The sequence below is a fragment of the Oryctolagus cuniculus genome, chromosome 4 (genome assembly GCF_964237555.1).
Source record: "Oryctolagus cuniculus chromosome 4, mOryCun1.1, whole genome shotgun sequence".
Classification (NCBI taxonomy): Eukaryota; Metazoa; Chordata; class Mammalia; order Lagomorpha; family Leporidae; genus Oryctolagus; species Oryctolagus cuniculus.
The window spans coordinates 98,671,698-98,699,264 of NC_091435.1; the positions used below are offsets into that span (position 1 = coordinate 98,671,698).

Below are 27,567 nucleotides of genomic sequence, written 5' to 3' on the forward strand. Positions count from 1 at the left end.
ATCCCTTATGGGTCTGGTTCAAGTCCTGGTTACTCCACTTCTGATCGAGCTCTCTGGTGTGGCCTGTGAAAGCAGCAAAAGATGGCCCAAGCCCTTGGGTCCCTGTACCCATGTGGGAGACCCAAAGAAACTCCTGGCTCTTGGCTTTGTATCAGTGCAGCTCTGGCCCTTGCAGCTGTCTAGAGAGTGAACCAGTAGATGGAAGACCTCTCTCTCTTCTCTCTCTCTCTCTTTCCCTCTCTCTCTGCCTCTGCCTCTATTTAACTCTGGCTTTCAAATAAATAAATAAATCTTTTTTACAAAAACTAAAAAAAACTCTTTTTATACTGCTTTCTCATCTACATACTGCCATTTCTCTAATTCCACTTCTCTCACAATTTCTTTAAAGGCATATTTTACAATCTATATCTCCACTTTTTCCTCCTGTGCTCTCTTGAGCAGATTCTAATCAGACTTTTATACTATAATGCCACAAAAATTTTTCACATCCATATTACCAATGATTTCCAGCAGTCAATTTGCAGTTGTTCATTTATTTGACTATTAGCAGCAATTGACACAGTTAAATCACTCCTTCCTCCACTGAACACTTTCTTCACTTGACTTCCAGGACAACACATTCATCTGGTTTCTGTCCATGCATTTTCAGGCTAATTTTCCAGCTTTTCGCTACCTTCTCAAATTCCAAACACAGAAGTATCCTAAAAGAGATCTTCATTCCTCTTCTTTTTCACTCCACACATGCAATGGATGACTTCATTTGTTAGATGGTCTTGAAGACTGTCCATGGGCTGATGATCCCAAGATCTTGTCTTTACTCATAAGTTTAAGGAATAAGATCTCTGTCTTGACATCAGACTTGTAGATTCAACTGTCTACCTGACAACACCACTAGGATATCTAGCTGGGAGCTTATTATAACAAAAACCATTTGTTCTCAGCTTACTCTTCTGGAAGTCTTTCTAGTTCTACTAAGTGGCAACTCCATCCTTTCTCCTGCTCAGGACTACAGCTTTGGAATCACTATTGACTCCTTTCTTTCTCTCACCCACTGGATCAAACCCATCAGCAAACTCCATAAGCCACATCTTCAAAATATATGCAGGAATCCAGTTACTTTATCTCCACTGGTACCATCATCTCTCACTTTATTATTGCAGGGTCCTCTTAGAAAAATAATCATCCCTATTGGAAACAGATGGTGCAGTACCTTAGTCTGTTTGGGTTGCTACAACAAAATTCTATAGAGTGGGTGACATATAAACAGAAGAAATTTATTTTTCATAGTTCTGGATGCTGGGAAATTCCAAGATCAAGGTGCTGGCAGATTTAGTATCTAGTAAAGGCTTGTTTCCTCACTCTGGGATCAAGGCAGATTCTACGTCTGACTCGGGGATAATGCATTCTCATTGTGTCCTCGTGTGTTAGAAAAGATTTTCTCTGGGGCCTCTTTTTTTAAGATTTATTTATTTATTTATTGGAAAGGCAGAGTCACAGAGAGGCAAAGGAAGAGAGAGAGGTCTTCCATCTGCTGGTTCATTCCCCAAATGGCTACAACAGCTGGAGCTGGGCTGATCAGGAGCCAGGAGCCAGGAGTTTCTTCTGTGTCTCCCAAGCGGGTGCAGGGGCCCAAGGACTTGGGCCATCTTCTACTGCTTTCCCAGGCCATAATAGAGAGCTGGATCAGAAGTGGAGCAGCCAGGGCTCAAACTGGTGCCCACAGGGGATGCCGACACTGCAGGCGGCAGCTTTACCCGCTACACCACAGTGCCAGTGGGGCCTATTTTATGAGAGTATTAATCACATTCATAATGGCTCTGCCTTCATAACATGATTGCACCCAAGGCACCATCTTCTAATACCATCACATTGGCAATTAGGTTTCAATATATCAATTTGGGGGATTGGAGGACAAAACCAGATCACAGCCAAACAGAAAATTTAACAAATGGACTGTGTACAAAGGTGTGGGCAGCATTAAGGGAAACTGATGAACAATGGTCAAATGCTCTGTATCTAGCAAGGCAAGCAGGGTTCAATAAACTCGTTACTACTGTTAGACTGAAGGAGCAAGAGGTGGCAGCAATTCCCAGAACGTACACATATGCAGAAGCTGTATTCTTCAGTGGACAAATTGATCCTATGGCAACCATCAGTCAGAGAAATGGAGAAATAAAGATTATGAACCCACTTTCCTTCTGCCTTCTGATCTATTGCTCATAGACCTAACCGAACACAAGCCACAATATAAGAGAGCTCTCTGATGCAGACCATTAAGGTCAGCCTTCTAACCTCTTGTACCCCTAAGGTGCACATAACAGGGAAGAAGAAGGTAGATAGAGGATTTAGAGGGGAAATAAAATGTGTTGACAAAATATTTCATCTGCAAAACAAAAATAAATACTACCGTAATGGAGTAAAATGAAATAAACTACATAAAGCATTTTGTACAATTTCTGGCATATAACTTTCAGTGGTGATAGTGGTAGGGAATGCTTATTTGCCTAGCATCATATTTCCAAGTGTGGCTTTTTGTCCAGTAATGCTTTCCAAACTTCAAGTCATCACCAATTAGTGGGTCATGAACTAAATAGATTTCCAAACATTTGAGAAAGATATATACATTTAAGGCTACTGTCCTAGTGCTGGATATCACTTTAAATCATGTGTTGAGAACAAATAACATCACAAAAGTCTTAAGGTTAGAAGAACTCTTGAAGGTCCAAATATAAACTGCTTTTATAGATGAAGAAAAGAAAGCCAATAAATTTTTATATTTGTCAAAAAAAAAAAAAACAACCAATTCATTCAAGCAGAACTGCACTACAGATTTTTGATACTTTGTGAACTCTAAATTTATTTTAATTATACAAATACTGCACTGTCAAACTTTCATTATTGCCTCCTTTATGTTTTTCTTCTCAAGCATTTATATAAAAATTATTTGAAAATGTTGCTCTGTTAAGAACAAAAATCAAACATCTACTTTCTATTTTAGGGGGAAGGAAAGAAATTTTAAGTACCAATATTCCGTTGTAGGATTTAACAACTCCTTAAACAGAATATTAACTATGAAGTGGTAATTAGCAGAAAGCCCTATCAAGTCGCACCTTTAAATAAAGTTCTTTTAAATAAAAGGATGTCATCGACACCCCCTGAAATGTGTCGTTTGTTCGTTTGGCTTTCTGCGATGTTTTCTGGTTTACTACAGTGAGTTGCTATGGTACGAGTACTTGCTCGGTTTCATGGTGGAAATCTGTCACAGTATATTTAACTATATTCACTACCCTTGACACTTGCAAGCAAAATAATCTTAAGTGGCCAAGCGAGGCGCTAGGAGGTAAGAAAAGAAAATCGTTTTAAGTAAGGTTGCACTGAATCTATCCGTGTCCTTCCCAGCAAGAACTTCCAAATAGCCACAGCCTGGAGCAAAGGGCAAGACACAGAGAAGCCCCACCCCTACACTCAAGGACCAGGCGATCCGCCCACCCTTCAACCAACCCGAAATCGCAGTCTTTGCCCGCCCACTGCTTGAGCGACCTTACCTCCATCTCCGCTGGTCCTTTTACGTCTTTTACGACAATTTTCCCGGCCTACTTTGCGACCACTTGCTGCCGTATTCCACGGGAAGTCTGTGCTTGGGCTTATTGTGCATGTAGCTGGTGGCTCCTCGCTTTCGGGTAAAGGAGTCTGGGTGGTGGCCGCGGCCTCTGGGCTGGGATGTACCGAGCTCCCAGTGAAGGAAGGGGAGCTGAGCCCGAGCCATGGTGAGTGCAACCTTCTAGTCTCCCGGAAGACCTCCCGCCTCGGCCCAACCTTAGCACCCGGCCCCAGAGGAGTAGAGTGTGCGCCTCTGGGCGAGAGGTTTAGGTCCCCAGGGCATCGTAGCCACCGGGGTACAGAGCTGTTGGCTCGCGCCTCTTGGGTTTTTGCATTCTTGTAATCCTTCCAAAGAGGGTTTTAGCCCTTGTCCGCTGCCCTCGGGCTCCGGGCACAAAGGCATTGCTTTCCTTGAATTCTTGCAAGGTCGGAGGCTGGCCCTGACTTCGACGTTAGTTGGAATGCATTTGAGTGTATGTGCCCTTCCCCTAGCACATCCTCACAGGATTTGCTCAATTTTGTTGTGTTCTTTGCATTTGGCTTTTGCTGAGACAGATGTCAAATCCCTGTTTTCTGAACATATTTTGACCTTTATCCTTTTCTTAGGAGACGACAGGACAGTTGGCAGGACAGAGAGGAAGGTGCTCTGTAAAGCTGGTTTCCTAGTTAGAATTGAAAACGACTCAGAATTCTGCAGGAAATGTCTGTTCCTTTAGCAGAAACCTTATTTCCACTGCTCTTGAATGTTAATGTGACTTCCTTCGCTGGAGGGAAAAAGCAGTTATCAAAGGGAGAGAATCATCCCTTTCAGCCATTGTATAAGTAAATAAAGCAAATCATCTTGCCCTCTTCTTCCATAGTGGAAATTCCACACCTTTACAGGGTACTGCATATAAAAGTTGAAGTAACTTCAAAGGATCATTAGGCACCTTAGAAGTTGTTTCTCCTTTTGAGAGGAAACTTGTGCAATGAGTTGGGTTACAGAAAGAGCCTAAGGAAGGGTGGGAATTTTAGTAGTAAATATTTACTTTTTCCCTTTACCAGGCCAGTACAGTGGTAGCGGTTGGATTGACCATTGCTGCTGCAGGATTTGCAGGTTTGTTTATGCTTTGGGGATGGAAGTGAAATAAGGGAAATTGGGAATTTATTTATTTATTTTATTGCTTTTGGTTTTAGGCCGTTATGTGTTGCAAGCCATGAAGCATATGGAGCCTCAAGTAAAGCAAGTTTTTCAAAGTCTACCAAAATCTGTAAGACTTACTAAACATTTTTGCTAGCTTTGCTGTGTTTGAAATCTAGTCCACACTTAAGGGTAAATTTCCACATATCTACAAAGTTCTGAGTGATCGCTTCCTACAGAAGGTATATAAGTTTTGAACATTGTAATGGTATTATCCTAAAAAAGTTGTATGTGATGCAGTTAGGGGTGGCAGGGGACAATTCTAGTATTGTGAAAATTACTTCACTGTTCACATGCTAACTTCAACATTTATGCTGTTATCACAAGTGGAGGGATGCAAGATCTGTTCTTACTGCACAGCCCTGGCCCTGTCAAAGGTAATGCTGCAGTTAGGCTGTTGGATAACTAGAGGTGATCATACTTGTGCGGTCAAAGAATGAATTTGGCTGTAACAGCCTGAATATCTTTATTAAATGTGACAGAAAGGCACATCAGGGGATGTGGGAGGAAATCATGTTGTAGTGGTCGCCTTGAATTTCCAAGTGCCCTTGAACATGCTTGTCTCAAAATTCCTCCAAATCCTCTTCTTGAAGCACTCTGGTTCTGAATAGTATTATCATGAGATCATATTTTTAGCTAGGATATGACTAACTGGGAATGAGCTTCCCTTCATTCCTGAAAGAACCAGCTTTAGGATCTTGTATCAAGACAGTTTATAATGGCTAGGAAAGAAATGTTTAATTATCATTAGAATAGTATTTATGGCAGCTTTTAAAGCTAAGAGTGCCATGGGAATTGCACTTAAATTTCTCTGCTGGTATTTTAATTTTTCCAGTGAATCTGAATCTGTCAATACTTAGACTTCTTTAGTACCAACTCTGTTTATTCTAATACTTTCCTTAGAGATAATATTTCCTCTTTCAGGCCTTCAGTGGCGGTTATTACAGAGGTGGATTTGAACCCAAAATGACAAAACGAGAAGCAGCGTTAATACTAGGCGTAAGGTAAAATAATTCCTAATATTATTCTATAATTCTAGGGCTATGAGGAAATGTAAGAGACTTTTCCTTTTATGAGGAAGGAGGTATTTGGGGATTTTGTCCCAAGATTAATGTTATCAATTCTACTTAATGGAGCCTTTCTGCTCCTCCCTCCCCTGTACGTTCCCAAGATCTAAAACTCTATAATAGAGTACAGAAGTGCTTTTTTATTCATTGAAACTTCTCAACAGATTTATCAGTGCTCAGTGTTCTCTGTAACTGGGTAAGATGTTTTCTGTGGTGAAATCCTGCCTTCATTTACAAATACTCAAACATGCTTTTTCAATAAAAGGACTAGTGTAATATTTTCAAATTGAAATTTTCATTTGAAAAACCATGAGAGCATGCATCAGACAGAGCACTTCCTTCTGGTGGTTCACTCTCCAAAGGCCTACAACAGCGAGGAACCCACTGAATGTCTTATCTCCCATTTGAGTTGCAGGGACCCAAGACCTTGAGCCATCACCTACTATCTTCAAGGGTGTGCATTAGGAGGACACTATTACAAGCAATATTTTTGAGAACCCCTTTACTTACATAGTTTTGTGATTCAGAATATGCATTTTCCATTAAGTGTTAAGAGGTTCCTAAACTACTTTTCATACTATTGTGCTTGCTATTCTCAAATCTTTAATTGGCCTTTATGTATGATTTTTTTATTGATCCATTAGTAACCTGAAGTGATACCTTTTCCTTTTTTAATTAGCCCTACTGCCAATAAAGGAAAAATAAGAGATGCACATCGACGAATTATGCTCTTAAATCACCCAGACAAAGGTTAGTAGTCATTAAACTCTTTTTACATGTTGTTGGAGTGATAATTTTAATTTATGAGCAAACCTTGTAACTGAATCTTGGATGTTATAAAGGAAAAACCTAAATCTGTGTGAGCAGTGTCTTCCCACACTGGATACTTTTGGCATCTGAAACAAACAGAATGAAACATTTACTTACAGGATGAAGAACAGATCTGAGTACTGTAGTGTAGCAATAGTAGGTAACAATATTTTGAGATCTACAATTGCGATAAAACGTGAGTTCCAGCAACTGCAGTCACAGATTCTGTTTTGATTAGATACTTTGGGATGTATGGGATATTGATTCTTTTCTAATACACTTCTTAGGAGCCTTAGCTGTGCTGAAAGCAGATCGATTCTTTGAATACCTACACAGACCACAAAGTCCATGTTCCAGTGCTCAAATTCTGTTAACTTGTAATCACTTTCCACTATTTCATATAAATACATAGTAAGAGCATTTTAAAATCGAATTTCTATTCATCTTTCCAAAATGGTACCATTTTTTGTGGAAATCTCCCTCATTAAATTACCTGATTTTACATTGGTCAACTATATTACCATATATTTGGTCATCCAGTTGTAGTGTAATAACTACTAGAAAAAAATCTTTCCTGCTAATTTCATCTCAAAAATCAACATTAGAATCTTGAAATTAAAAAATTGGCTTTTACTAAGCAGAAACTGAGAATACATATTTTAACTTTGTTTTTTCTTTCTTCCTCTAGGAGGATCTCCTTATATAGCAGCCAAAATCAATGAAGCTAAAGATTTACTAGAAGGTCAAGCTAAAAAATGAAGTAAATATATGAATTTTCAGTTCATGTTAGCATGTGTATATGAGTACCAACTTTTTATAATAAAATACCTCAGGTACAGTTTTTAAAAAACATCTAGAACTAAATCGAATCTTTGGTATAATTTTAAGAATTTTAAATCAGACTTTAGCTGAATATCCAGGAATTATAGACAGAACCACATCATCTGAATTGGAATCTTGTTCATGACTCATTTAGCAAATAATCTGGTACCTCTATGTACTCTAAAGGGCAGTTCCTTCTCAAAGAGACTCCCAGTCTAATGGAAGGTTAATAAAATCATAATTACACATGAAATGACGGAATTAGCATAGCACAATAAAGTAGGGATTTACAATTGGCCCAGGTACTCAGAACTGTAAAAGTGAATTTAACTATAACTTTTACCTACGAAATTGACAAAGGTATAACATTTAGTTATCACCGACAGCATTCGGATTTCACACATTAAAAACTACGATGGTATGATAAAGATTTGAAGAGTACAGGTCCTGGTTTTTTTATTTTTTTTTTTATTTTTTTTGACAGGCAGAGTGGACAGTGAGAGACAGAGACAAAGGTCTTCCTTTGCTGTTGGTTCACCCTCCAATGGCCGCCGCGCTGGGGCCGGCACACCACGCTGATCCGATGGCAGGAGCCAGGTACTTCTCCTGGTCTCCCATGGGGTACAGGGCCCAAGCACTTGGGCCACCCTCCACTGCACTCCCTGGCCACAGCAAAGAGCTGGCCTGGAAGAGGGGCAACCAGGACAGAATCCAGTGCCCCGACTGGACTAGAACCTGGTGTGCTGGCGCCGCAAGGCGGAGGATTAGCCTAGTGAGCCGCGGCACGGGCCCAGGTCCTGGTTTTTAATAAGTATTCATTGTATTCAGCTACCCCCTTAAACATACGAACATTTTATGAATCATTCCTTTGATGTTTTTTTGGATATAGTCAAAGTCTTGTTACAACCAAAATTAAACACTATTAACAAAACTAAAAACTGAGAGATGGCATTTAACACAATGGTTAAGATTCTGCTTGTGATGCTCATTGATTCCATATTGTAGTCCCTAGGTTTGTGTTTTAACTCTGCTTCTGATTCAGCTTCCTAGTGATGCACACCCTGGGAGGCAGATGAAGGCTGAAGTGCTTAGGTCCCTACCCCTGACATGGGAGATCCAGATTGAATTCCAGCCTCCCAGCTTCAGCCTGGACCAGCCCTGACTACTGCAGACATTCTGGGAATGAACCACCAGATGCAATCTGTCTCAAATACAATGAGTCACCCATTAAAAAAATTGATATACCAATAAATGTGAGATCTGAAGACAAATGATTACTGGTCTAACAAAATATATAGATCTTAACCAGAGGACCTGTAAAACATATATGCAGTTAAGTATCTGATCCCCAGTAGGAGCACTTACTATGTATAGCTTAGATATACCACCTACCATCTAAAGAGCACAACAGGGGATGTTTTCCTTGTACAGTGATCATTTTAGCCCACTAGGCTTACCTTTATCAAGAATCAGCATCTCCTTGAAGGCTCTTAGGCACATCAATATGTCATCTATGAGAGGTCTCTTGATGACAGTAATTGGTACATGTATGAGCTATAAAAGAGCCTTTATCCTTGAGTTGTATTTTCTTAAAAATACTTCATCTGTAATGTGATATTTACTGAGTACTTAAAGGTATTAGCACTTGTGCTAAGCATTCTCCCCGCACCTCAAATAGACTATTACATTATACATACGAAGAAACAAGTTTAGTAAGATCAAGTAACTTGCTCAAAGTGACATGCTGAATGAAAAAGGCTGTTCTTTCTCAGATCTCGAGTTCCATCTTGACCCTCTGTAATGTGGTATCTTACAATTTTGATAATCCCAAGTATGATGCTTTGGTGGTGCTCAGGTGTGAATCTAGTTAGACATCTAATTTGGATAGACTTTGGAAAAGGAGGGGAAGGCATGGCTGAACAGCAAAGTAAGTGTCCTTCAATCCCTTCCCTTTTGCTTTTCCTGGCCTCTGGGCTGTTATTAGGAAATGAACACTAAACTACTATATAAAACCTTTGTTGGTATTAGTGGGCTATGATGTCATGCTGGAAATGATCTTTTTTCACTTTTAGTTTTAAGCAAATCCTCTGAAGTATTTTCCAAATAATGGGAGTATTTAAGTGTAGCATTTAAATAGAAATAGTCTTGTCAGATCAGTATTAAAAACTTAAACCATTCAAGGAGTATGTAAAGCTTTGTGTGAAAACAGGTGGCAGGTAAACCAGTACATACATATTGACAGTTTGAGTTATCTGGTTTTCTCTGTCATCCTAACCTGTAAATTACAAGAAACAGAAGCAAATAGAACTCAGCTAGAAACAAAACCACTGAGAAGTAACTCATTGGGTAACTAACTTCCTTATACAAGATAAACCCCCTATGCCACACTGAAAACATATATTCATATACTGAAAATGTATGACTGCCATAAAAAAATTCTTAGACCAGAAACATTTAAAATCCCGGTCAGGAGAATGCTTCAAGGATTTTATAGCTTTAGGATTAGAAAATTGTTTAAATAGGATTTATAACCCAGTTGGACGGTGATCCATTAAGTTGTTTTGCAGTTCAGAAGTCTGTAGTAGGGACACATTTGGAGTGTAAATGATTCCACAAAGGTTAATTCTGATGAAAATACATTAGCTCATAAACTTCCAAGAATATAAAATTAGAGATAATGGACTTTTCTTTAAAATTTTTAAAATGTTCCAGTGGGCATTTGGTTTTATGAAGAATCCTGAGCCAAGAGTAACCATTCATACCAGAAACTTGGGCTTTTTATTCTTGCACTTTTGTGCAGAGTACAATGTGTATTCTTGAAGCCAACTGTTGCCCTAGCCAACAGGATACAGAAAGAACTTCTATCCTGTCACCTGTTATTCCTGATCCGATGTAAAATGTCCAGTGTTAGGGTATAATCAGGAACATGTTAACATTTTACTGCCACCTTAAATGTCTGAATTACTGTAAATTTTTTTTTAACAACCTGAAAACAGCAAGGTAGTTTGAAAGATGAAGCTCAAAAAGCTGAAGTATAAGCTCCAGGCAAAACTTAAGTATAAAGCAGTTTACCTAGAACAACTATTGAAAAATGCTTTTAATGAAATATGGTCTCTAAGCTGGAAAACTTTTACAATTTATCCAGTAAGTTAAAAAAAAAAAGAAGAAAAAGGTACATGCATGCAGAAAATACTTCACCAAAAGGAGGAGCATACCAATCACTGACAAATTCAAGAAGTTATTAATTGTATATTTGTGAGTCTATTTCCTGAGGAAGTAAAAAAAAAATTATCTTGGCTCTGTTTGGGCTATATTTAGATTGCATGTAGCATAGCTGGAAATGGCTGAGATAGATATGTATATACATAACATTTTAATTCAGCATTCACCTTATGAGAACATTTGGCCATTGGGTGATTACCCAGGATCTGACAAGTGACTAGATTCAAGTTATGTTAAAACAGTAAGGGCTTTCAAAATATCAAACTCGCCTGGCCCTTTCCAGTTAGATGAAATTGAAAAAGTTAGCAGAACTACAATACTGGCTCCCATTTCTGCACTTTTAGCAATAACATCGTTTCAAGTTATCAAAGGAAGAAACAAACAAGAGGACTATGGAAAAACTTTAAAAGTTGTACTATAGTTTTCCCAGGCAGATATTTAAACATTTCACTTCATTACTTGAAGTACATACAGATGAACCAGAATCTAAGGTAATATGATAAATCCCTTTAAAAACAAGAAGTATTTTCTTATAGATTATATGTGCTTCTATTCTTTAGTAATTAGGATTTTTCTGGATGTTTGATCTCTTTCTTGAATTTCTAAATAATTGTTTTAAAATATGTAATTAGGTTGAACCACAGCAAATAACCAACAGTTGAACATTTTTGACCCACAAACATGGGAATTTTCTATTGTTCAGCATAATACTCATTTAAAAATATGAAAGGCAGAGTTACAGAGACAAAAGTCTTCCATCCCCTGGTTCACTACCCAAATGGCTGCAATAGCTAGAACTCTGCCAGGCCTAAGCCAGGAGCTGAGTCTTCCAGATCTCCCATGTGGGTCCAGGGGCCCAGACACTTGGGCAATCTTCCAGTCCTTTCCCAGGCACATTATCAGAGAGTTGTACTGGAAGTGGAGCAGACAGGTCTCAAACTGGCACCTATATGGGATGCCAGCATAGCAGGCAGCAGCTTAACCTCCTGCACCACAATGGCAGCCCTGTGATGGTCTTATTTCAACCAGCAAGAGAGTACAATTTAAAATCTGAGACTGTAGCAGATTGTAATTAGGAGCTTTCAAATACTGTCATAGGTTCTGAGCTGGTATTCATTTAAGCACACATCCTAATAAAGAACTAAAATTTCTAAATAAAGGGTCAGCAAATTTCACTATACTAGATCCCTTATAAAAAGGTATAAAGGATCCAAACCATAATAGCAAAAATAATGTTGAGACTTTACAACATCCAACTTGTTTCTGAATTTTGCCAAACCCAGATTTAGCTATAAATCCAAGTTCCTTGAAACCTAGTAAACCTTAAGAGAAATCTTCCTGAACTGTCATTCCCAATAAACTATCCACTATCTGACAAAGGACCAGTTTTCCATTTATCTGTCCTTAGCTGTAAGCTTATTATAGACAGTCTAGGAATACTAACTGCTTGGTTTGGACCTCAAATTGTAAATCTGTTTGCACAAGACACAGTTAATCCCAACAGTTAACTTTACAGAGAACCTCAGGTTACAAAGCACCAGAACAGCAAACAGGTACAGAATTGATCAGCTTTAGCACAAAGATAATGGAACCCGGCCACCAAAAAATGGCTGCCACAAATGGGATCCAGAATACAAAACACCAGCTGCTTTTGACTCCCTGATCACAGCTGAGTATTTCCCTATTTTTCAGTCCTTTTTCCTATCTATATTTAATGTTGGTAACTCTTTCCCTGTATCCCTGGTATATTTGTGCCAGTGATGTTACCAGAGAGAACACTGTGCAGAAAGAACAATTTTAGGCCCTGTAAAGGCTTTAAAAAGGAGATGCTTAAACCAAGAACAAGGTTTCAGGAAAAGATCACTTTCGGGGCAGCTGCCTGTGGCCCGCATATGGTTACCAGTTCAAGTCCCAGCTACTGCACTTCTGATCACGTGTGAGACAAGGGTGGAGGAAACTCCTGGACCCTAGCTTCGGATTGGCCCAGCTCTAGCTATTGCAGCGCTTTGGGGAGTGAACCAGCAGATGGAAGCTCAGTCTACATCTAACTCTTTCAAATAATCTTTTTTAAAAATAATTTTTAAAAACTTTGTCCCCATCTAATTTCACCTATTTCATGTTCAGTTCAAGTTCCCTGTGATTCTGTACATACACATTGTGCATAGAATTTGCAAACCACATCATCCTTGAGAATACATTTAAGTCTGCTTTGCATATACTAACAAGTTCTTCCATAATGACATTTCATCTCATTAGGGTAGCAGGCAGAAATATGGACCCCTCTCAAGTTTGGAAAGCACCAGAGATTAACAGTTATCTTTGGAAAGCAGGCTTTTCACTCACATGTAGGAGTCTTTAAAAAGTTCATGGAAGACACATATTGTTTTATGCCAAAACAAACTGCATTTCCCATGAGCCTTTGAAGTACCTCATACTTCAGAATCTGAAATATGTACTATTTTAAAAAAAAGAAACTTGGGCTGCACAATCCCATTTTTCAGTATTTAAAGGACTCTGAGTATAGTCCTTTGTAAAATGACATCTTAGCAGCTACTTCTTAGTGTATGTTCATTAATTACTGATATTCCCAAGTATTTCAGCTATCCTTACTTTCTAAGACCATTTTATTTTTTTCTGAACTGAAGTTAACTTTCTTGGAGATTGGTTTTAGTGAATCTATCCACATATATAAGAAAAATAATTTTCTCTTATGACACATTTGCAATTTAGGGATTAAAGTTTCTTCTAATAGCTGATAAAATGGCCAACAATTTAACTTGTTTCTAGTTCTGAAAACATTTGAGGGTATTTTTTAAACTGGTATATAAAATTACGTGATATCTTTAAAGAGCAGCAATTCCACTATTCACACTATCTTTAAAATCCTTAGCTATCGGAGAAGAATGCAAGAAGCATTTAAGTACCAGTGTATTTTAACTTTTCAATTAGCATGAGACAGTTACATAAACAGATATGGCAAATTCTACTGTACCCAGAATTATCCTTCAATTCCTAGGAATTAAAATGCGCTATTTTGTGTACATAGCAAATTAACATAAATTATGCACAACACTTCTTAAGGGGCCAGCATTTTTACGTAGCAGGTAGAACACCTCCTGCAATGCTGGCACTTCAAATCCAGCTCCCTGCTAGTGCCCTGGCAAAAGCAGAATGTAGCCTAAGTGTTCAGGGTCCTGCCACCCATGTGACACACACAGATGTAGGCTCCTAGCTTCACTCTAGCCATTTGTGAATCAGTGCACTGAAGGTCCCCTCTCCCTTTTAATTCTTCCAAAATAAAACTTTAAAAAAAAAAAAAAAACCTTCAGGAACAGGATATCTCACTCAGTGGGCCATATAATATTGTGAAATAAAATTCTTCCCCCATGAGTTCACAATTATTTTATTTGGCCATTTATCATTATCATTTTACTCAAAATAATTTTATCTTTATAAAATTCTTTATAATATACAAAGAAAATGTTTGCTTTCAGTTATTAAGAACCTTTGAAATTAGTGAGAATCAAAAAGCAAATTCCTAGCCTATCCCTTATTTAAAACTGTTCATTTAAAAATATTTGATAAAGGGGAAAGTAAAATGCTGATTTCTATCCTCCAGTGTCTTCCAAACGTTGCCTTTTAGTTTTGTTACCATGACTTTTATCCTAACATTAAATGTACTATCAATTCTCTAAACCACCTATTTTTTGAAGTTTTTTTTTTTTTTAATTATTTAAGAGGCAGAGTTACAGACAGAAAGGTATTCCATCCACTGGTTTCAATCCCCAAGTGACTGCAATGGCCCAGCTCCCAATCCGATGTCAGGAGCTTCTTCCCAGTCACCCGTGTGGGTGCGGAAGCCCAAGCACTTGGTCCATCTTCTGCTTTCTCAGGCCATAAGCAGAGAGCTGGATCAGAAGAACAGCAGCTAGAACATGAACCAGCGCCCACATGGGATGCCGGCGCCACAGACAGAGGCTTAGCCTACTACGCCACAGTGCCAGCCCTGAAGGCTAAATTTCAGGTGTTTTAACTGCATTCACTAAAAAATAGCTAAATGGTCAACTGACACTTTGAATTGTATCCATGAGCAAATCTAGATGCTTTTTAAAAAGCTGTTAAAGATACTATTCTAGGCCTGTAAGTAGTTATAACTACTTTGCAACAGTTGGTGTATAAAGTAAAGTTAAAAATCAGCAAATGGAAGATCAAAGTTTATTTACTACCTGCATACAAAAACATATTGCACATCAAACAACCAAAATCAAAAAAAAAAAAAAAAAAAAAGTGGGGTGGGGGGGGAGATACTCTACTGAAGACTAACATGTAGTTTATACAGAATAAACCTTCTGGAAATTGATCTTTTCAGTAGTTCAGGTTATGTCTGAATGGACATGACTAATTCAGCTTAGTGTTTTTTAACTAAAGCTATGTTTGATTTTTAAATACTGTACACTTTAATAAATAAACCAAACAAAGCCTCAATGTAGAACAGTCACTGCCAATATCACCCAGTGTCCCTGCAGATGAGTTTAACAAATGTATTCCAGTGGTCTGCAGATTTTCATCTACATACAGCATTTAAAAAATACATTAAAACAGACCAGTTTCCAGACTAAACTAATGAAGAAATTACAATTCAGTGCAAAATATTTTAGACTGCATTTCATTCTAGTTTTCCTCAGGTGAAGAAGTGGTTGCATATTAAAAATGTAACAAAAGCAGCTAATGCTTTCATAAAGAATATTACGTTAGGGATCCCACCCCACCCACCTCCCCCAATCTCTGCCATATTTTGAAAACAAAATAACATTTCCTATAGCCAGCAACTTTTTTTTTTAATGTTACATATACTATTCTCAAGGCACATCTGATGATATATTTTATAACACAGTAGGTGTCAAAGTATGTTTAACATATGATTTCTTCAGGATCCCTCCCCTTTCTGAATTCCAAATGGAGGAACTGAAAGTGCGATGTAAAGACTGGCGATCCATATTCTATCTTTGGCAAGCTTGTACAAGCACTATTGTAAATGTAATGTAAAAGAACTGTAAACTAGGAACTTCTTCAGTTTATGAAACACCATTCAGGACTGCTGCTTCTTGAGTGTTTTCTTCTTTTAAGGTATTAATCTTTTCTTCTCCTGGAGTACGCTGTAGCTTAGGAATTTCATCGCCAGAAGCACTAGTTGGGCCATTTATTGCCTTTTCTGAAGGACCATGTTCTTCAATCACATCTTTTGCCTGCCAAAGGGAGACAACTTTTTCAACTTCTTTATAAATGAAATCTATAGCTGAGGAGGAAAACAGCTACATAAACATTAATATTTAGCTAATTAAAAAATTCCAGTTTTATATGTCACAATGAATCCAAGAATTAAAATGTTTATAAAATTCAAAATACCAAGGTACTCCGCTCTGTGCCCTTCAACTCCATTATCTCTAGTAACTTAGCAGTGTCCAAACCACAGAAAGCATCTGTACTGTTTAAGGAAATTTTTTGGATACCAACCACTGGAAAGCTCACCATGAACAATATAAGTTAATGCCTAAGTAAAGCAATCACTACTGTACTCACCTTTTTTTATGAAACTTATTATATCAAATACCTTAAATTATTTCAAAGAATCAAATCTTTAAAGGTCCATCTCCATTACTGCAAAGAGTGTACAGCCTATTGCTTCCCAGAAGTCAACAGTCTCTATGCCCAACATCTTTGGGCAGACTGAATTTTACAAATGCTATTTAAAGTTTTAACTGAAAAGTATTTCAGGCTCAAGCATGCATACTTTCAGTTACCTGGGGCCAAGAACAAAATCGAGTTGTCTTTAATTACTTGTCTACTTAGGGAAACAAATGATCATACAGTAAGAAGTGAAAAAAATAAAGCTAAACAATAACCAAAATAAAAAAGAAACCCTACAGGTTAAATTCTCCTTACCATTTCTTTCTTGTTTTTAGCCAAAGTTTCCCTTGGGAGGTTTCTTTGTCTGCTCTGAGACTCAGCTCTAGAAATATAATCTGCAACTGTGACTGTTAAAGATGAGAAAAAAATTACAGGTGTTGAAAAATTTTCTAAAGTTTATTTATGGATAAAGAGTAATTTCACTGTTAATATAAAGTACTGGTGGGCCACCCAATTTCAGTATTTTCTTAAGCTGGGCACCACCTCAAACCAAAAACAAAGCTTGAATAATCTACCTATGACTTTAGCGCTGTCAACTGAAGTTTCAAGCTGGAGATTGAGGAAGTCTAAATTAAAATCCTCGTTCCCAAAAATCCAGCTATTTCCACCTGGTTGAAACTAAAGCTGAGGGACAAATTCGAGGTAGAAAGCTACAACCAATAATAGGGAATGTGGGTGCAGTGTTCTAGGCCCAAGACAGTGCTTGCTATGTTGGGGTGGGTAAATTTAAATTTGAAAATGTCATTAAAAATGTGCTCAAATATTATTTTTAAAAGAAAAAAAAACAATTAAAATACAACATGACACTTTCTTTAACATTTCTCACTAGAATCTGATATTAAAGTAAGAACCTATAAGTCAAATAAGGATGGCAAACCACTACCTATTCTAAAAAGTTGAATAAAGAATCAGAATGCATTCTGTGACCACCCCTGCCCCTCCCTCACTGCTAATCTTGCTATGGACTATCCAGAATATGTCTATGTAAAGTAATGGTAAGTTAGCAAAAAGGTGAACTCAGTTATATACTACTGCCAATCCTAGTACAACAAATCACCTCTACTCTACGGGTATTATATACTGGCCTCACTTTATATCTCAATCCTTTCAAGTAATTATTTTCTATCACAAACTGGGTGAGAGCCCTGATACATGAAAATACAGTATGTATTTTAAATTCTGGGTGAAAATTAATTATGTGAGAATTCAAATTTTAAGTAATTTGCTTGAAACCACAGGGAGAATTGATCCATAAGGTTCAAATTATGTCAAAATAAGTCATTTTGATATTACTAAAAGAAAGCTAGATAGTATATATAACTTTTCTTAACATGCTAGTACTTTAATATCCAAAAGTCTTTTAGAATTATTACTTGAATGAATCTTTTAAAATCATGTGAAAATCACTTTAGAACTTTCATCATTTTTATTAAAAAAAAAAACTGTAAGGTCACTTTTTAATCTAAGACTGCCTTTTTTCTTCTGTAGGAGACTCAGTATATTCATTCTGAAGCATTTTAACTTGTTTAAATTCACTGCTGGAGATAACAGTTTACAGTATTGGGAAGGGGGATATAATAATCCACCACATTACTACTTCTGCATCATGGTAGTGAGACTATCCCTGAGAATGAATCTAGCCATCCTTTGGAGACTAGCTTAGTAAATACATTCTGTTTTCACAGTTGAAGCCTCACTAATGCCTGGAAAAACTAATCTACTTAGAAGCCCTGTTGTTTATACAGACTTGCTAAATTTAAATATACAGCGAAATAATTCTCAATAGAATCCTTTGCTATGTACACAGATATATGATAATATATTTTGATACTGATATCATTAAAAGGCACTTGGCTGGAACGTCCTCTCTCCAAATAAAAGGGAACCAAAAGAAACCTCAGTTAATTCAAAGAAAAAATGTCTATAGCCAGTCCTTCTAAAAGCTTCCTTCTTAAATGTTCACTGCAGACTAAGAAATATTTATGTTGAAAACTTCAGCCAACCTAAATCTACAATTTGCACTCTAGAATTTCTTATAAGAGGGCTGAGTCAATCAGCTGCACATGTGAATGCACTGTTACACTGTAAGTGTAAAGAATACTCAATGCTTAATTTACTGCAAGAATAAGAAATTTTAAATGATAAATGATGGATTTTAAAGAATGCTATAAAACTTTAGATGAAGATTGCCTCTCAAACAGCTGCCAGGAGTAAAAAGGAAGCTTTTTTGCTCATTTCACCCACTCTATCTACCTACCTGTTGAAGAAGGGGAAGCTAGCAAATGCTAGGTCAAAGAGAAAGTGCAGAAAACAAGAGCATAAAAGAAACAGAGGCAGTACAGAACACAAATTATTCAAAACTACATTACTTGTTTCAATTAATATATATAGAAATCTCTGCCTCTTCTGCAACAAACCCCATTACTTTATTAATCCTTTTAGGTCTGTGAACTTAGTAATAACACCATTCACCATGTTAACCCATTATATCCCATTGTCTTATATTTAGGACACTTACAAAGATTTAAACTTAGCAAGTAATATATCACTTACGATAATTCTATTGTGTCACTGAAATCGTCCAAGAATAGAAAACTTGAGACTTAATGGGTTAACAAGTTATACTGTGATTAATTCTATGTTAAGTCCAGGCTGATAGCCTGAAATTTCCTATTTAAAGTAGGGCCACAAAATCTAACTACTGTGCTATTGTCAAAAAAATGTAAAAGATTTTCTTCATCTAAAATGTACTAAAGGACTAGCAGAAAGAAAAGGATAAACATTTTCTGAACACTTTCTACTTTTTGACAGTGTTTAATGCCTTTTAAAATGCCCAACTATTTTTACAAGAACTGGACCTAATACCCTTAAACCAGCTTTCCCAAATATCTCTACAACCACTAAACTTAAAATGCTAAAAATGCTAGAATTTATATCTTTTATTTGGGAAAAACACATGAAAGAATTTGGTTTGGAAAGAATGCAAAAACTGATTAGTTTGAAAGGGGTTTATTTCTGGTGCACACACATTTCTTCATTGTGAATATACATGTGATACTCTATACACAGGAAATGAAATTATGTTCAAAATAATTGACACAACAAATTTTGTTGAAGTTACTATAAAGTATAACTACTTAAAATAAGTTAACATTCTAAAACTAAATACTATTAATTTGAATAGTTAGTAGGTGTAAGGAAAAAAATCATCACACTACAATGAAACAAAACCATAACATGCATTCCTCTTAAGAAAAAAAAATATATTTCTTTTATAGTTTTTGTTTGTTTAACAGTGGGTATTACAATTCCCACAAAAATGAGGTGCTGAATCCAGATATAGTACGCAGACACCATGCAAAAGCTGCCCAGTTTTGCCAATCAACCTCAATCACAATTTACAACATAGTCCCTGGGATGGCAGGCCTCACTCATCTCAAGTGTGAAGAATCTGCCAAGTGAACAAAATAATGATCTTCTCAACAGTATTTCCATGTAAAAATTTTAGACACAACATTAGTTCAATCAGACAGGTTACTAAACATTTACAGTATAAAGGAAGAATGCACTAGGAGTAGTAGTCTTATTAGTTGAACAATTTATGCAATGCAAATTTTGAATGTATATGCACACGTGTACATGTAAGTATAATAGATTTAGAATGCAGACACATGACATTTTTTTTCATGCTGTGACCTGATGTCATCAACAGGTCCACTCAAGTTACCTGGCTGTCTATCTTCTGCCTGACCCCTGAAACGACGCCTGCGGCTACGATTGCGTCGCTGGGGTTTTTTTTCACTATCATCTGCAATTGCAAAGTTTACCATGAACTATTCTGACAAAATAAAAGCAGAAACAAAACTTCTTCCCTTCAAGGGTTTCAGGGGACAAAGAAACTTTTAATTAAATATCAAATGAAACACAACACATTGCTAATAAGAAATACACATTTGTAACTTTAAGCATTTGTAATAGAATAAAACTGAAATTACCCTTTGGAAATTAAGAGTTTTACCTCAAAATAAACTGAACTCTCAGGCAATTTAAATCATCCTTCAAGAATAAAGCTTAACTCTCCAATACAGAATGGTTTTTACCAAACAATAAAATTTGGAAATTAATGCCCACTCCTGATAATACATACTTTCAATAATGTCATTTAGAGTAATTTTCAAGAGGCAAACTGAAAGCCCAAATTTTGGTTTGAGGACCGTAAGTATGGTGCAGTTTGAATTTGTATTTAGTTAATGGTATCAAAGGGCACTTTAATAAACACTTCAAATAATAAACAGCCTCAAACAATCTGACAAATCTGAGAAGTAGACATTTAAGACTGACAAAAAGCTATCAAGTTTATTTTGTTTAAACCCTAAAAAAATTCAATTTATGAATTACATATGTTTTTAGGAAAATGCTTGATACATTAATATTATATAATTATGTATCTTTCCCCTAAGTGCTTACATACCTAGCCCATTTTCATTAACTGAAGCTGTATCAGATTCAGTCATTCCATCCATCAGAACAGCATCTTCATCAGTCCTTCGTCTACGAGACCGCCTACGACGGTTAGTACTGTGATGAGATTCGCTGGCATCAGTGTCTGCAGTCTGATCTGATTCTGTATTATCAAGTAAGCTGTATGGATTGCTGTCTGGATCTTTGAGCACTATATTCATGTCAGAGGCAAGAAATATTTGTTTAAGAGGGCTGCAGTTAATGCTTTGATTATAAATGAACTCTATCAATTAATGGCAAATAAACTTCAATTTCCCACAATAAAAATATACTGTCTTCAAATAAAATGTTTTTCTTTATCACTATTTTTTCCTAGGAAATAGCAAACATGATTAAATATGGAAAACTTTAAATGGTGATGAAAAATTATAAAGCAGCAAGTGGACAGACATCTACATTTCCTAACAAAATATCTCCTTTGGTGTGTTTTTAAGACATATACAGTTGTACCTCTGTATCTGTAGGTTCTGTATCAAGATTCAACCAACTGGAGATTAAAAGCTTTCTTAAATATTGCTTGTACACTGAACATGTACAGATCCTTTTGCCTTACACATACAATGTAACAATTTATGTAGTATTTATTTTTATGGGTATTGTCAAGTCATCTGGAGATGTGTGTAGGCCAATTGTGCAAATAATATTCCATTTTATATAAATGGATTAATCATACCCAGAATCTCTTAACAGCTATGTGGACAGCGGAGCCCTGAAACCAATCCCCTACAGATCCTGATGGACAACGGTATATGAAATACTATTATTTTGACAGTCATGTTTCTAGGCAATCCTGTCCAGAGGCTAGAAAATAAAAGAGAAATATTCAGCTAATGTGAATTAATTCTAACAAACTTTTGTCCCTTTCCTGAGTCCCAGGTGACTACTGCTTCTTTGTGCTGATGTTAACCACTTCCAAATACTCAACACCTGCACTCTATGACGTAACACAAATCTGTAACCATATCAAAATAAGTCCACACAAAGCAGCAAACTTAAATAAGTTTGAAATTCTAACTGGTTATGAAAAGGAAAATGTCAAAATGAAATGCTGACTAGTATTCCATCTCAGGACACAAAGCATGAAGGTGGGGCAGGATGGGGTGAACATGGAAAAGTTTAAGACACAATTTGTAAGAAAAAGACCCATCTTACCTATGTGCATTTATTGCTTCCAACAATCAAATTATAGAAGAAATTCACCTAAATCACGATATTTTTCCTAAGTTTCCTTTGGTACAGCTAGCAAGCTAGCATCTTTGCAAGAAACACTAAGTTTATCCATTAATCAAACACTAAAGTACATTTATTTGCAATTCAGCATACTACAATTTTATAAACCTCAGTAACAGTACACAGTGTACTAAAATATAAAAACTATTTCCAAAGCCTATGAACTAAACTTATGACTCAAAAGAATTATTACTGTGCAACTAGAGAAAACCTAAAAATTAAAAAGATCCCTAAATTTTGTGATTTGTCTAAGCTCATTAAGCACAAAGCATATCTGGCATTATTTAATGTGTATACATATCCTCTGTGATACTTAAATAACACATAAGCTCTAATGGAGATAACATTTAAGAAAAGTGTTTTTTTTTTTTTTTTAAATGATATACAATAAAGGTATATAAAGTTATATCCTTGGTATCATCTTGTCCATGTATCCCTGTCAGATACCCCTTCTGGCCAATTATGCTAAGAACATTCTGACAACTACAACACCATTTCACTTAAAGCATTGAAAATACTCAAAAGAAAAAGTTACTAAACCATTAGTGTAATCTAAACATACCTCTTTATAATTCAATTCCTCAAACAATAAAAAATTTTCTTTAAAAACTGACCCCAACATTTTTCCCTACTCACAAAAGTAGTACACAGTATGGCAAAAAATGCTATTCAGTTAATTTTCAAATTCAATTATATAAAAGTACTTATATTTAGATCTTTCTGTGCATTAGAATTCTCTGTGCCTGACTGGAAAACAGAAATACATAACTCAAAATTATAGGGAAAACAAAAACAAAAATTCTGCGTATCACATTAACACTCCCCAAAACTAAAGAGATAAACATCTGATTCTCAAAACAGAGAGATCAGTCAGCTGAAGTTCTGACCTGAATATTCTAAGTATGCCTTCACTGAAAAACACTCCACGGGGCTTTTCCTTACATAGATTACTTTATAAATGATTTATTATTCTCTATAAGACAGTGAGCGGAAAGAGAAATTTCCAAGAATGGGTGGCTCTGGGAGATGAGTTAACTTTTGTAAGGTTATAGTGTTTACAAAGAATGGATGCTGACATAGTATATAAAAAACTACCAGAACTGATGGAGGATTTGCCACCACGTGGTCCACCACGACCTCGACCCCCTGAAACACTTCTGCCTCTTCCTCCTGGGCGTCTCCTGCTGTCACGCTGATGTCGGCTCTCTCGATCATCTTCTCCTGCCAATGACCAATCACTCAGCTCGTCTTTACGTTCAGATTCAGTTTCAGAGGGGTTAGACAGCTCAGAATTTGTACCTGGAGAAAGAAGAGACATAGGCAAATGATATTCCTAATTTTAAAAAAAGAGTTGATATTTTTTCAAAATTATTTCTTGCAAAGTATTGTTTTAGTAAACGCACTGATTGGCTGCTTCTAGAAAAGCTAAATGAAAATTAAAATCAATTTGAAATACATTAACTAAGGAATCTTAACTAAGGAATAATAGCACAGTATCTAACTGTCAAGAAAGGCTAATATTGTTTTAATGTACAAAAAACAGCCAATAGAACTGTAAAAAACATGTAAAACACTATATATGTAATTTTAAAATGCAGGTAATGTGGAATGATTGTTAGTCAAAGTTTCTTCCCATTTTTAAGTTATAATAACCTAAATAACTAGTACAACAAATATAGCCACTATTCCATATCTTAAAGCAAATTCATATGTAGAAAACTGAATAATCATACAGTGATTCTACCACTTCTCTGAATCTACTGTACACATATTTCTTTCACATGTTAAATAACACTCCTGAAATCAGTACATTTCTCCTAATTTATGGTGTTATAAACTGCAGTGTTTTATATTTTGCTAGTGTCTCAAATTAGAACACAATATTTGAAATGATTGAACAAATTTTTTAAAAGTTTCAAGCAAAGACATCTCACCTAACAATCAATAAGAATTGAAGCTACAACCAGTGAAATTTAGCATGCCTTTAAAAGTTTACAGACCATTTCTAACATTCCAACAACCCGTTTTAATGAAGACCTTTCAAAACTTTACTGCAAAGATTTCCTAAGCAGCTTACAGTCTCACTGGGTAATTAAAGTGTCATATATGTATGACCCAATCACTATCATACTCATCCCCCTTTTGTTAGTTCTGATGCCTGGCAATGTGTATAACAACTTATTCTTGATAAATGAATATACTGTACAATTTTAAAGTTCACATGAATAAACTTGCAACTAAGTTATTTCATAAAATATCTCAAATTTCCCTTAAATTCTAGTCATTTAATAATAAAAACAGCTCTTCAGATATACTATACAAAGTTATAAGTAGTAAAGTACAGGGAATAAATTATGAAAGTTAAACTGCTGGAGTGAGTCTACCAATTTCTTTTCTTCTTTAAAAATAACTCTGCAAGGCCGGCGCCGCAGCTCACTAGGCTAATCCTCCGCTTTGCGGCGCCAGCACACCGGGTTCTAGTCCTGGTCGGGGCGCCGGATTCTGTCCCGGTTGCCCCTCTTCCAGGCCAGCTCTCTGCTGTGGCCCGGGAGTGCAGTGGAGGATGGCCCAAGTGCTTGGGCCCTGTACCCCATGGGAGACCAGGATAAGTACCTGGCTCCTGCCATCAGATCAGTGCGGTGCGCCGGCCGCGGCGGCCATTGGAGGGTGAACCAACGGCAAAGGAAGACCTTTCTCTCTGTCTCTCACTGTCCACTCTGCCTGTCAAAAAAATAAATAAATAATAACTCTGCAATATATCCCTTTTCTCTACATGTTGATAAATACAAGGGAATTTCAAAACATTCAGGAAAATGAAATTCAAAGTTTATTTTGGCACAAAAAATTTTTGAAATCCGTGCAGTTGTTCATAATATACATTTTCCATGGAATCTTTAAGACCCCTTATATGAATGGAACTCATCAATTACAGAAGAGATTTGGATACTGAATTAGGAGTATGTTCTAGAGAATGTCAAGTTTTTTACTACTCATTTTAAGTTTTTTGGGGGAATTAGAATATCATGAAGGAAATCAATCTCCTTTAACAGTATTTCTCAAGGTGGAAAAAACACATTTTATTAACTAAATGTCATAAATAAATGTAATGTCACAAGCAAGGAAATTCTTCCTAATTAAAATCTAGAATTTAAGAAATCTAAAGCATCTAAATCCTAAGATTTCAGTAGAAAACAGAAGTAAAAGGCCAAAAAGAAAAAAGGTTACTAAACTGGCTAGTGCTCAACTTCAGCTATATTAATTAATCTGGAATGTTTTTATGATGGCAAAAAGTACTTTGAGGATAAGGACCTGGAGGGAAGGGGGAAGAGTACACTGGATTATCCAGGTGAGTACAAATTAATCTTATGGGCAGAAAACCTTTCTCAGCTGTGGAGAAAGAGATGGCAGCATGATGAGGACTCTTTTTTTTAAATGAAAGGAGGGGGTCAGAAACGAAAAAAGTGATTCCTAAAAGCTGGAAAAGTAAAGGGAACAGATTGTCCCCTACAGCCTCCAGAAAGAAATGTAGCACAGCAAACAACATTTTAGCACAGACAGTCCCATGTCAGACTTCCAATCCATATAACTCACATACATGTATAGTTCAAGTCTTTACGTTTGTGGTAATTTAATACAGCATCAACAACAGATAATACTCTTCTGAAACCACTGAAACTATTTCAACCTCTCATTTACGCAAAAAGCTCAAAAAAATTTTTGAAGCTTTAAAAATGATTCATGACACTGCTTCAACTCTTAATTACTCCATCCTATTTTTAACCAAATTTTAAATCTTATTACCTATGAAACTTCTAAAATAACCTTATCGTGAAGATAGTTCACTTTAACAGTTAAAGAAAAATACATTCTATCATCCAAAACACTATCAACTTGAAGATTAATTGTGTTGGCCTCAGAACCAGCCCCTGAGACATTCAGATCTGGGTAAAAAGCACAAGAGAGTATCTCAGACATGGAAAGCCAAGACACTGTAGCAAAAAATGACTTAAATGAAACATCTCTGTGAGCGAGCTCCCAGTGGAAAGTATGAGCCATCAAAGAAGGAGGTACCTTTCTTTGAAGGGAGGAGAGAACTTCCACTTTAGTTATGACCTTATCTAAATAAGGTCAGAGTTCGTGAACTCAAAAGGCTTCCATAGCCTTGGCAGCCCATTACAAGAGCCTTGGGTGATTACTGACATCATAAATAAGAGTGTCAATTGTTAAATCAACAACAGGAGTCACTGTACACTGCTCCCCATGTAGGATCTCTGTCCTTAATGTGTTTTACTAGGTGAATTAACAGTAAATCTACTACTCAAACTGTTGAAATCTTAGTATATACCAAGTTGATCTTCTGTATATAAAGATAATTGAAAATGAATCTTATGAAGAATGGGATGGGAGAGGGAGTAGGAGATGGGATGGTTTGCGGGTGAGAGGTAGTTATGGGGGGAAGAACCACTATAATCCAAAAGTTGTACTTTCAAAATTTGTATTTATTAAATAAAAGTTTTCTACTAAAAAAAAAAGATGTAATTGTGTGTCATTTAAAAAGAGAAACTGGGGCAGGTATCATGGCACAACATGTTAGGCTATCAGTTGGTATGTGTGCATTTCATGTTGGAGTGCTCCTGCCTCCCATACGCTTCCTGCTAATGTACACCCTGGGAGACAGGAGATGCTGATTCGAGATGGCTAGGTTCCCTGCCATCTATGTGGGAAGTCCCAATACATGAGAGACCCCAAAGGAGTTTCCTAGCTTTGGCCTGGTCCAGCCCTGCCTATTGTAGGCCATCTGGGGAGTGAACAAACCAGTGGATGGAGGGTATCTGTCACTATGCATTTCAAATAACAAATAAACGTAAAAAAATACATAAAATGAGAAAATGGGGTGCCATCTGGTTTAACAGTTAAGCTGCTGGCTGGGATGTCCACATCCCAGAAGGCAGTCCTTATTATACTGAGTGCCTATAGTTGGATGTCCAGTTCCAAACTCCTACACTTCCTGATTTCAGCTTTCTGCTAATACAGATGCTAGGAGGCAGCCATGAGGCAAAGGCTGAAGGTGCTGTTTTCCTTCCCACCCATGAGGGAGACCTGGCATGAACTCCTGGCTTCAACACCACTGGCCACTGACAGCAATTGGGGACTGATCCTGTGGGTGGAACATTAGCTCCCTCTTTCTCTAATAAACAAAAATTTTTGGAAGAGAAAAATTTTAAGACATCATCCAATGAGTGTTAAGGCACATACCAAATTCAGATAATACACTGGGAAATGTTTCCTATAGAACTGATACATATTAACTAAAAATTCTGTTACAAGGTGCACAAGAACATTTATAATAAAATTCAAATGGTATTTAGTTCTCTTCAAAATTCTTCAAATTCAACAACTACTTAAAAAAACACAATGTTACTAGTT

At 36.6% G+C, this 27,567-nt stretch overlaps 2 protein-coding genes across 17 annotated transcripts in view; one reads left to right on the plus strand and one right to left on the minus strand.

Moving 5' to 3' along the window:
• Window positions 1–377: 377 nt before the first annotated feature.
• Window positions 378–21,197, plus strand: DNAJC19 (DnaJ heat shock protein family (Hsp40) member C19). Of its 6 annotated transcripts, XR_007924613.2 has the most exons (8): window positions 378–3,767; window positions 4,645–4,696; window positions 4,777–4,850; window positions 5,705–5,784; window positions 6,527–6,597; window positions 7,346–7,417; window positions 7,964–8,076; window positions 8,522–8,750. XR_007924613.2 is itself a non-coding variant. In XM_008266549.4 (7 exons), the coding sequence occupies exons 1-6, from the start codon at window positions 3,765–3,767 to the stop codon at window positions 7,414–7,416; spliced, it is 351 nt and encodes a 116-aa protein (XP_008264771.1). In that variant the 5' UTR covers window positions 378–3,764; the 3' UTR covers window position 7,417; window positions 20,102–21,197. The 6 variants fall into 6 exon arrangements, 4 of the variants coding, with proteins under 4 accessions (XP_008264771.1, XP_008264770.1, XP_069928567.1 ...); XM_008266549.4 differs by lacking the exons at window positions 7,964–8,076; window positions 8,522–8,750 and adding an exon at window positions 20,102–21,197; XM_008266548.4 differs by lacking the exon at window positions 7,964–8,076.
• FXR1 (FMR1 autosomal homolog 1) overlaps window positions 15,521–27,567 on the minus strand; it is a 66,386-nt gene continuing 54,339 nt past the window's right edge. For 3 of the 11 annotated variants that reach the window (XM_008266554.4, XM_008266552.4, XM_070072465.1), the window contains 5 exons: window positions 23,236–23,439; window positions 20,861–21,061; window positions 20,117–20,197; window positions 16,645–16,736; window positions 15,521–15,947 (listed from right to left, as the gene is read on the minus strand). In XM_008266554.4, coding sequence (XP_008264776.2) covers window positions 15,777–15,947; window positions 16,645–16,736; window positions 20,117–20,197; window positions 20,861–21,061; window positions 23,236–23,439 — 749 coding nt within the window. In that variant the 3' untranslated portion in view covers window positions 15,521–15,776. Of the gene's footprint in view, window positions 15,948–16,644; window positions 19,841–20,116; window positions 20,198–20,860; window positions 21,062–23,235; window positions 23,440–27,567 lie in introns of those variants that run through there. The other 8 variants (XR_011388040.1, XR_011388039.1, XM_002716446.5 and 5 more) reach the window with 4 other exon arrangements.

Bases quoted from the DNA above. Each gene is read 5' to 3' on its own strand.
- DNAJC19 (XM_008266549.4), top strand. The intron at 4,851-5,704 runs GTAAGACTTACT...TTCCTCTTTCAG, and splicing joins TTCAAAGTCTACCAAAATCT to GCCTTCAGTGGCGGTTATTA. The intron at 5,785-6,526 runs GTAAAATAATTC...TTTTTTAATTAG, and splicing joins GCGTTAATACTAGGCGTAAG to CCCTACTGCCAATAAAGGAA.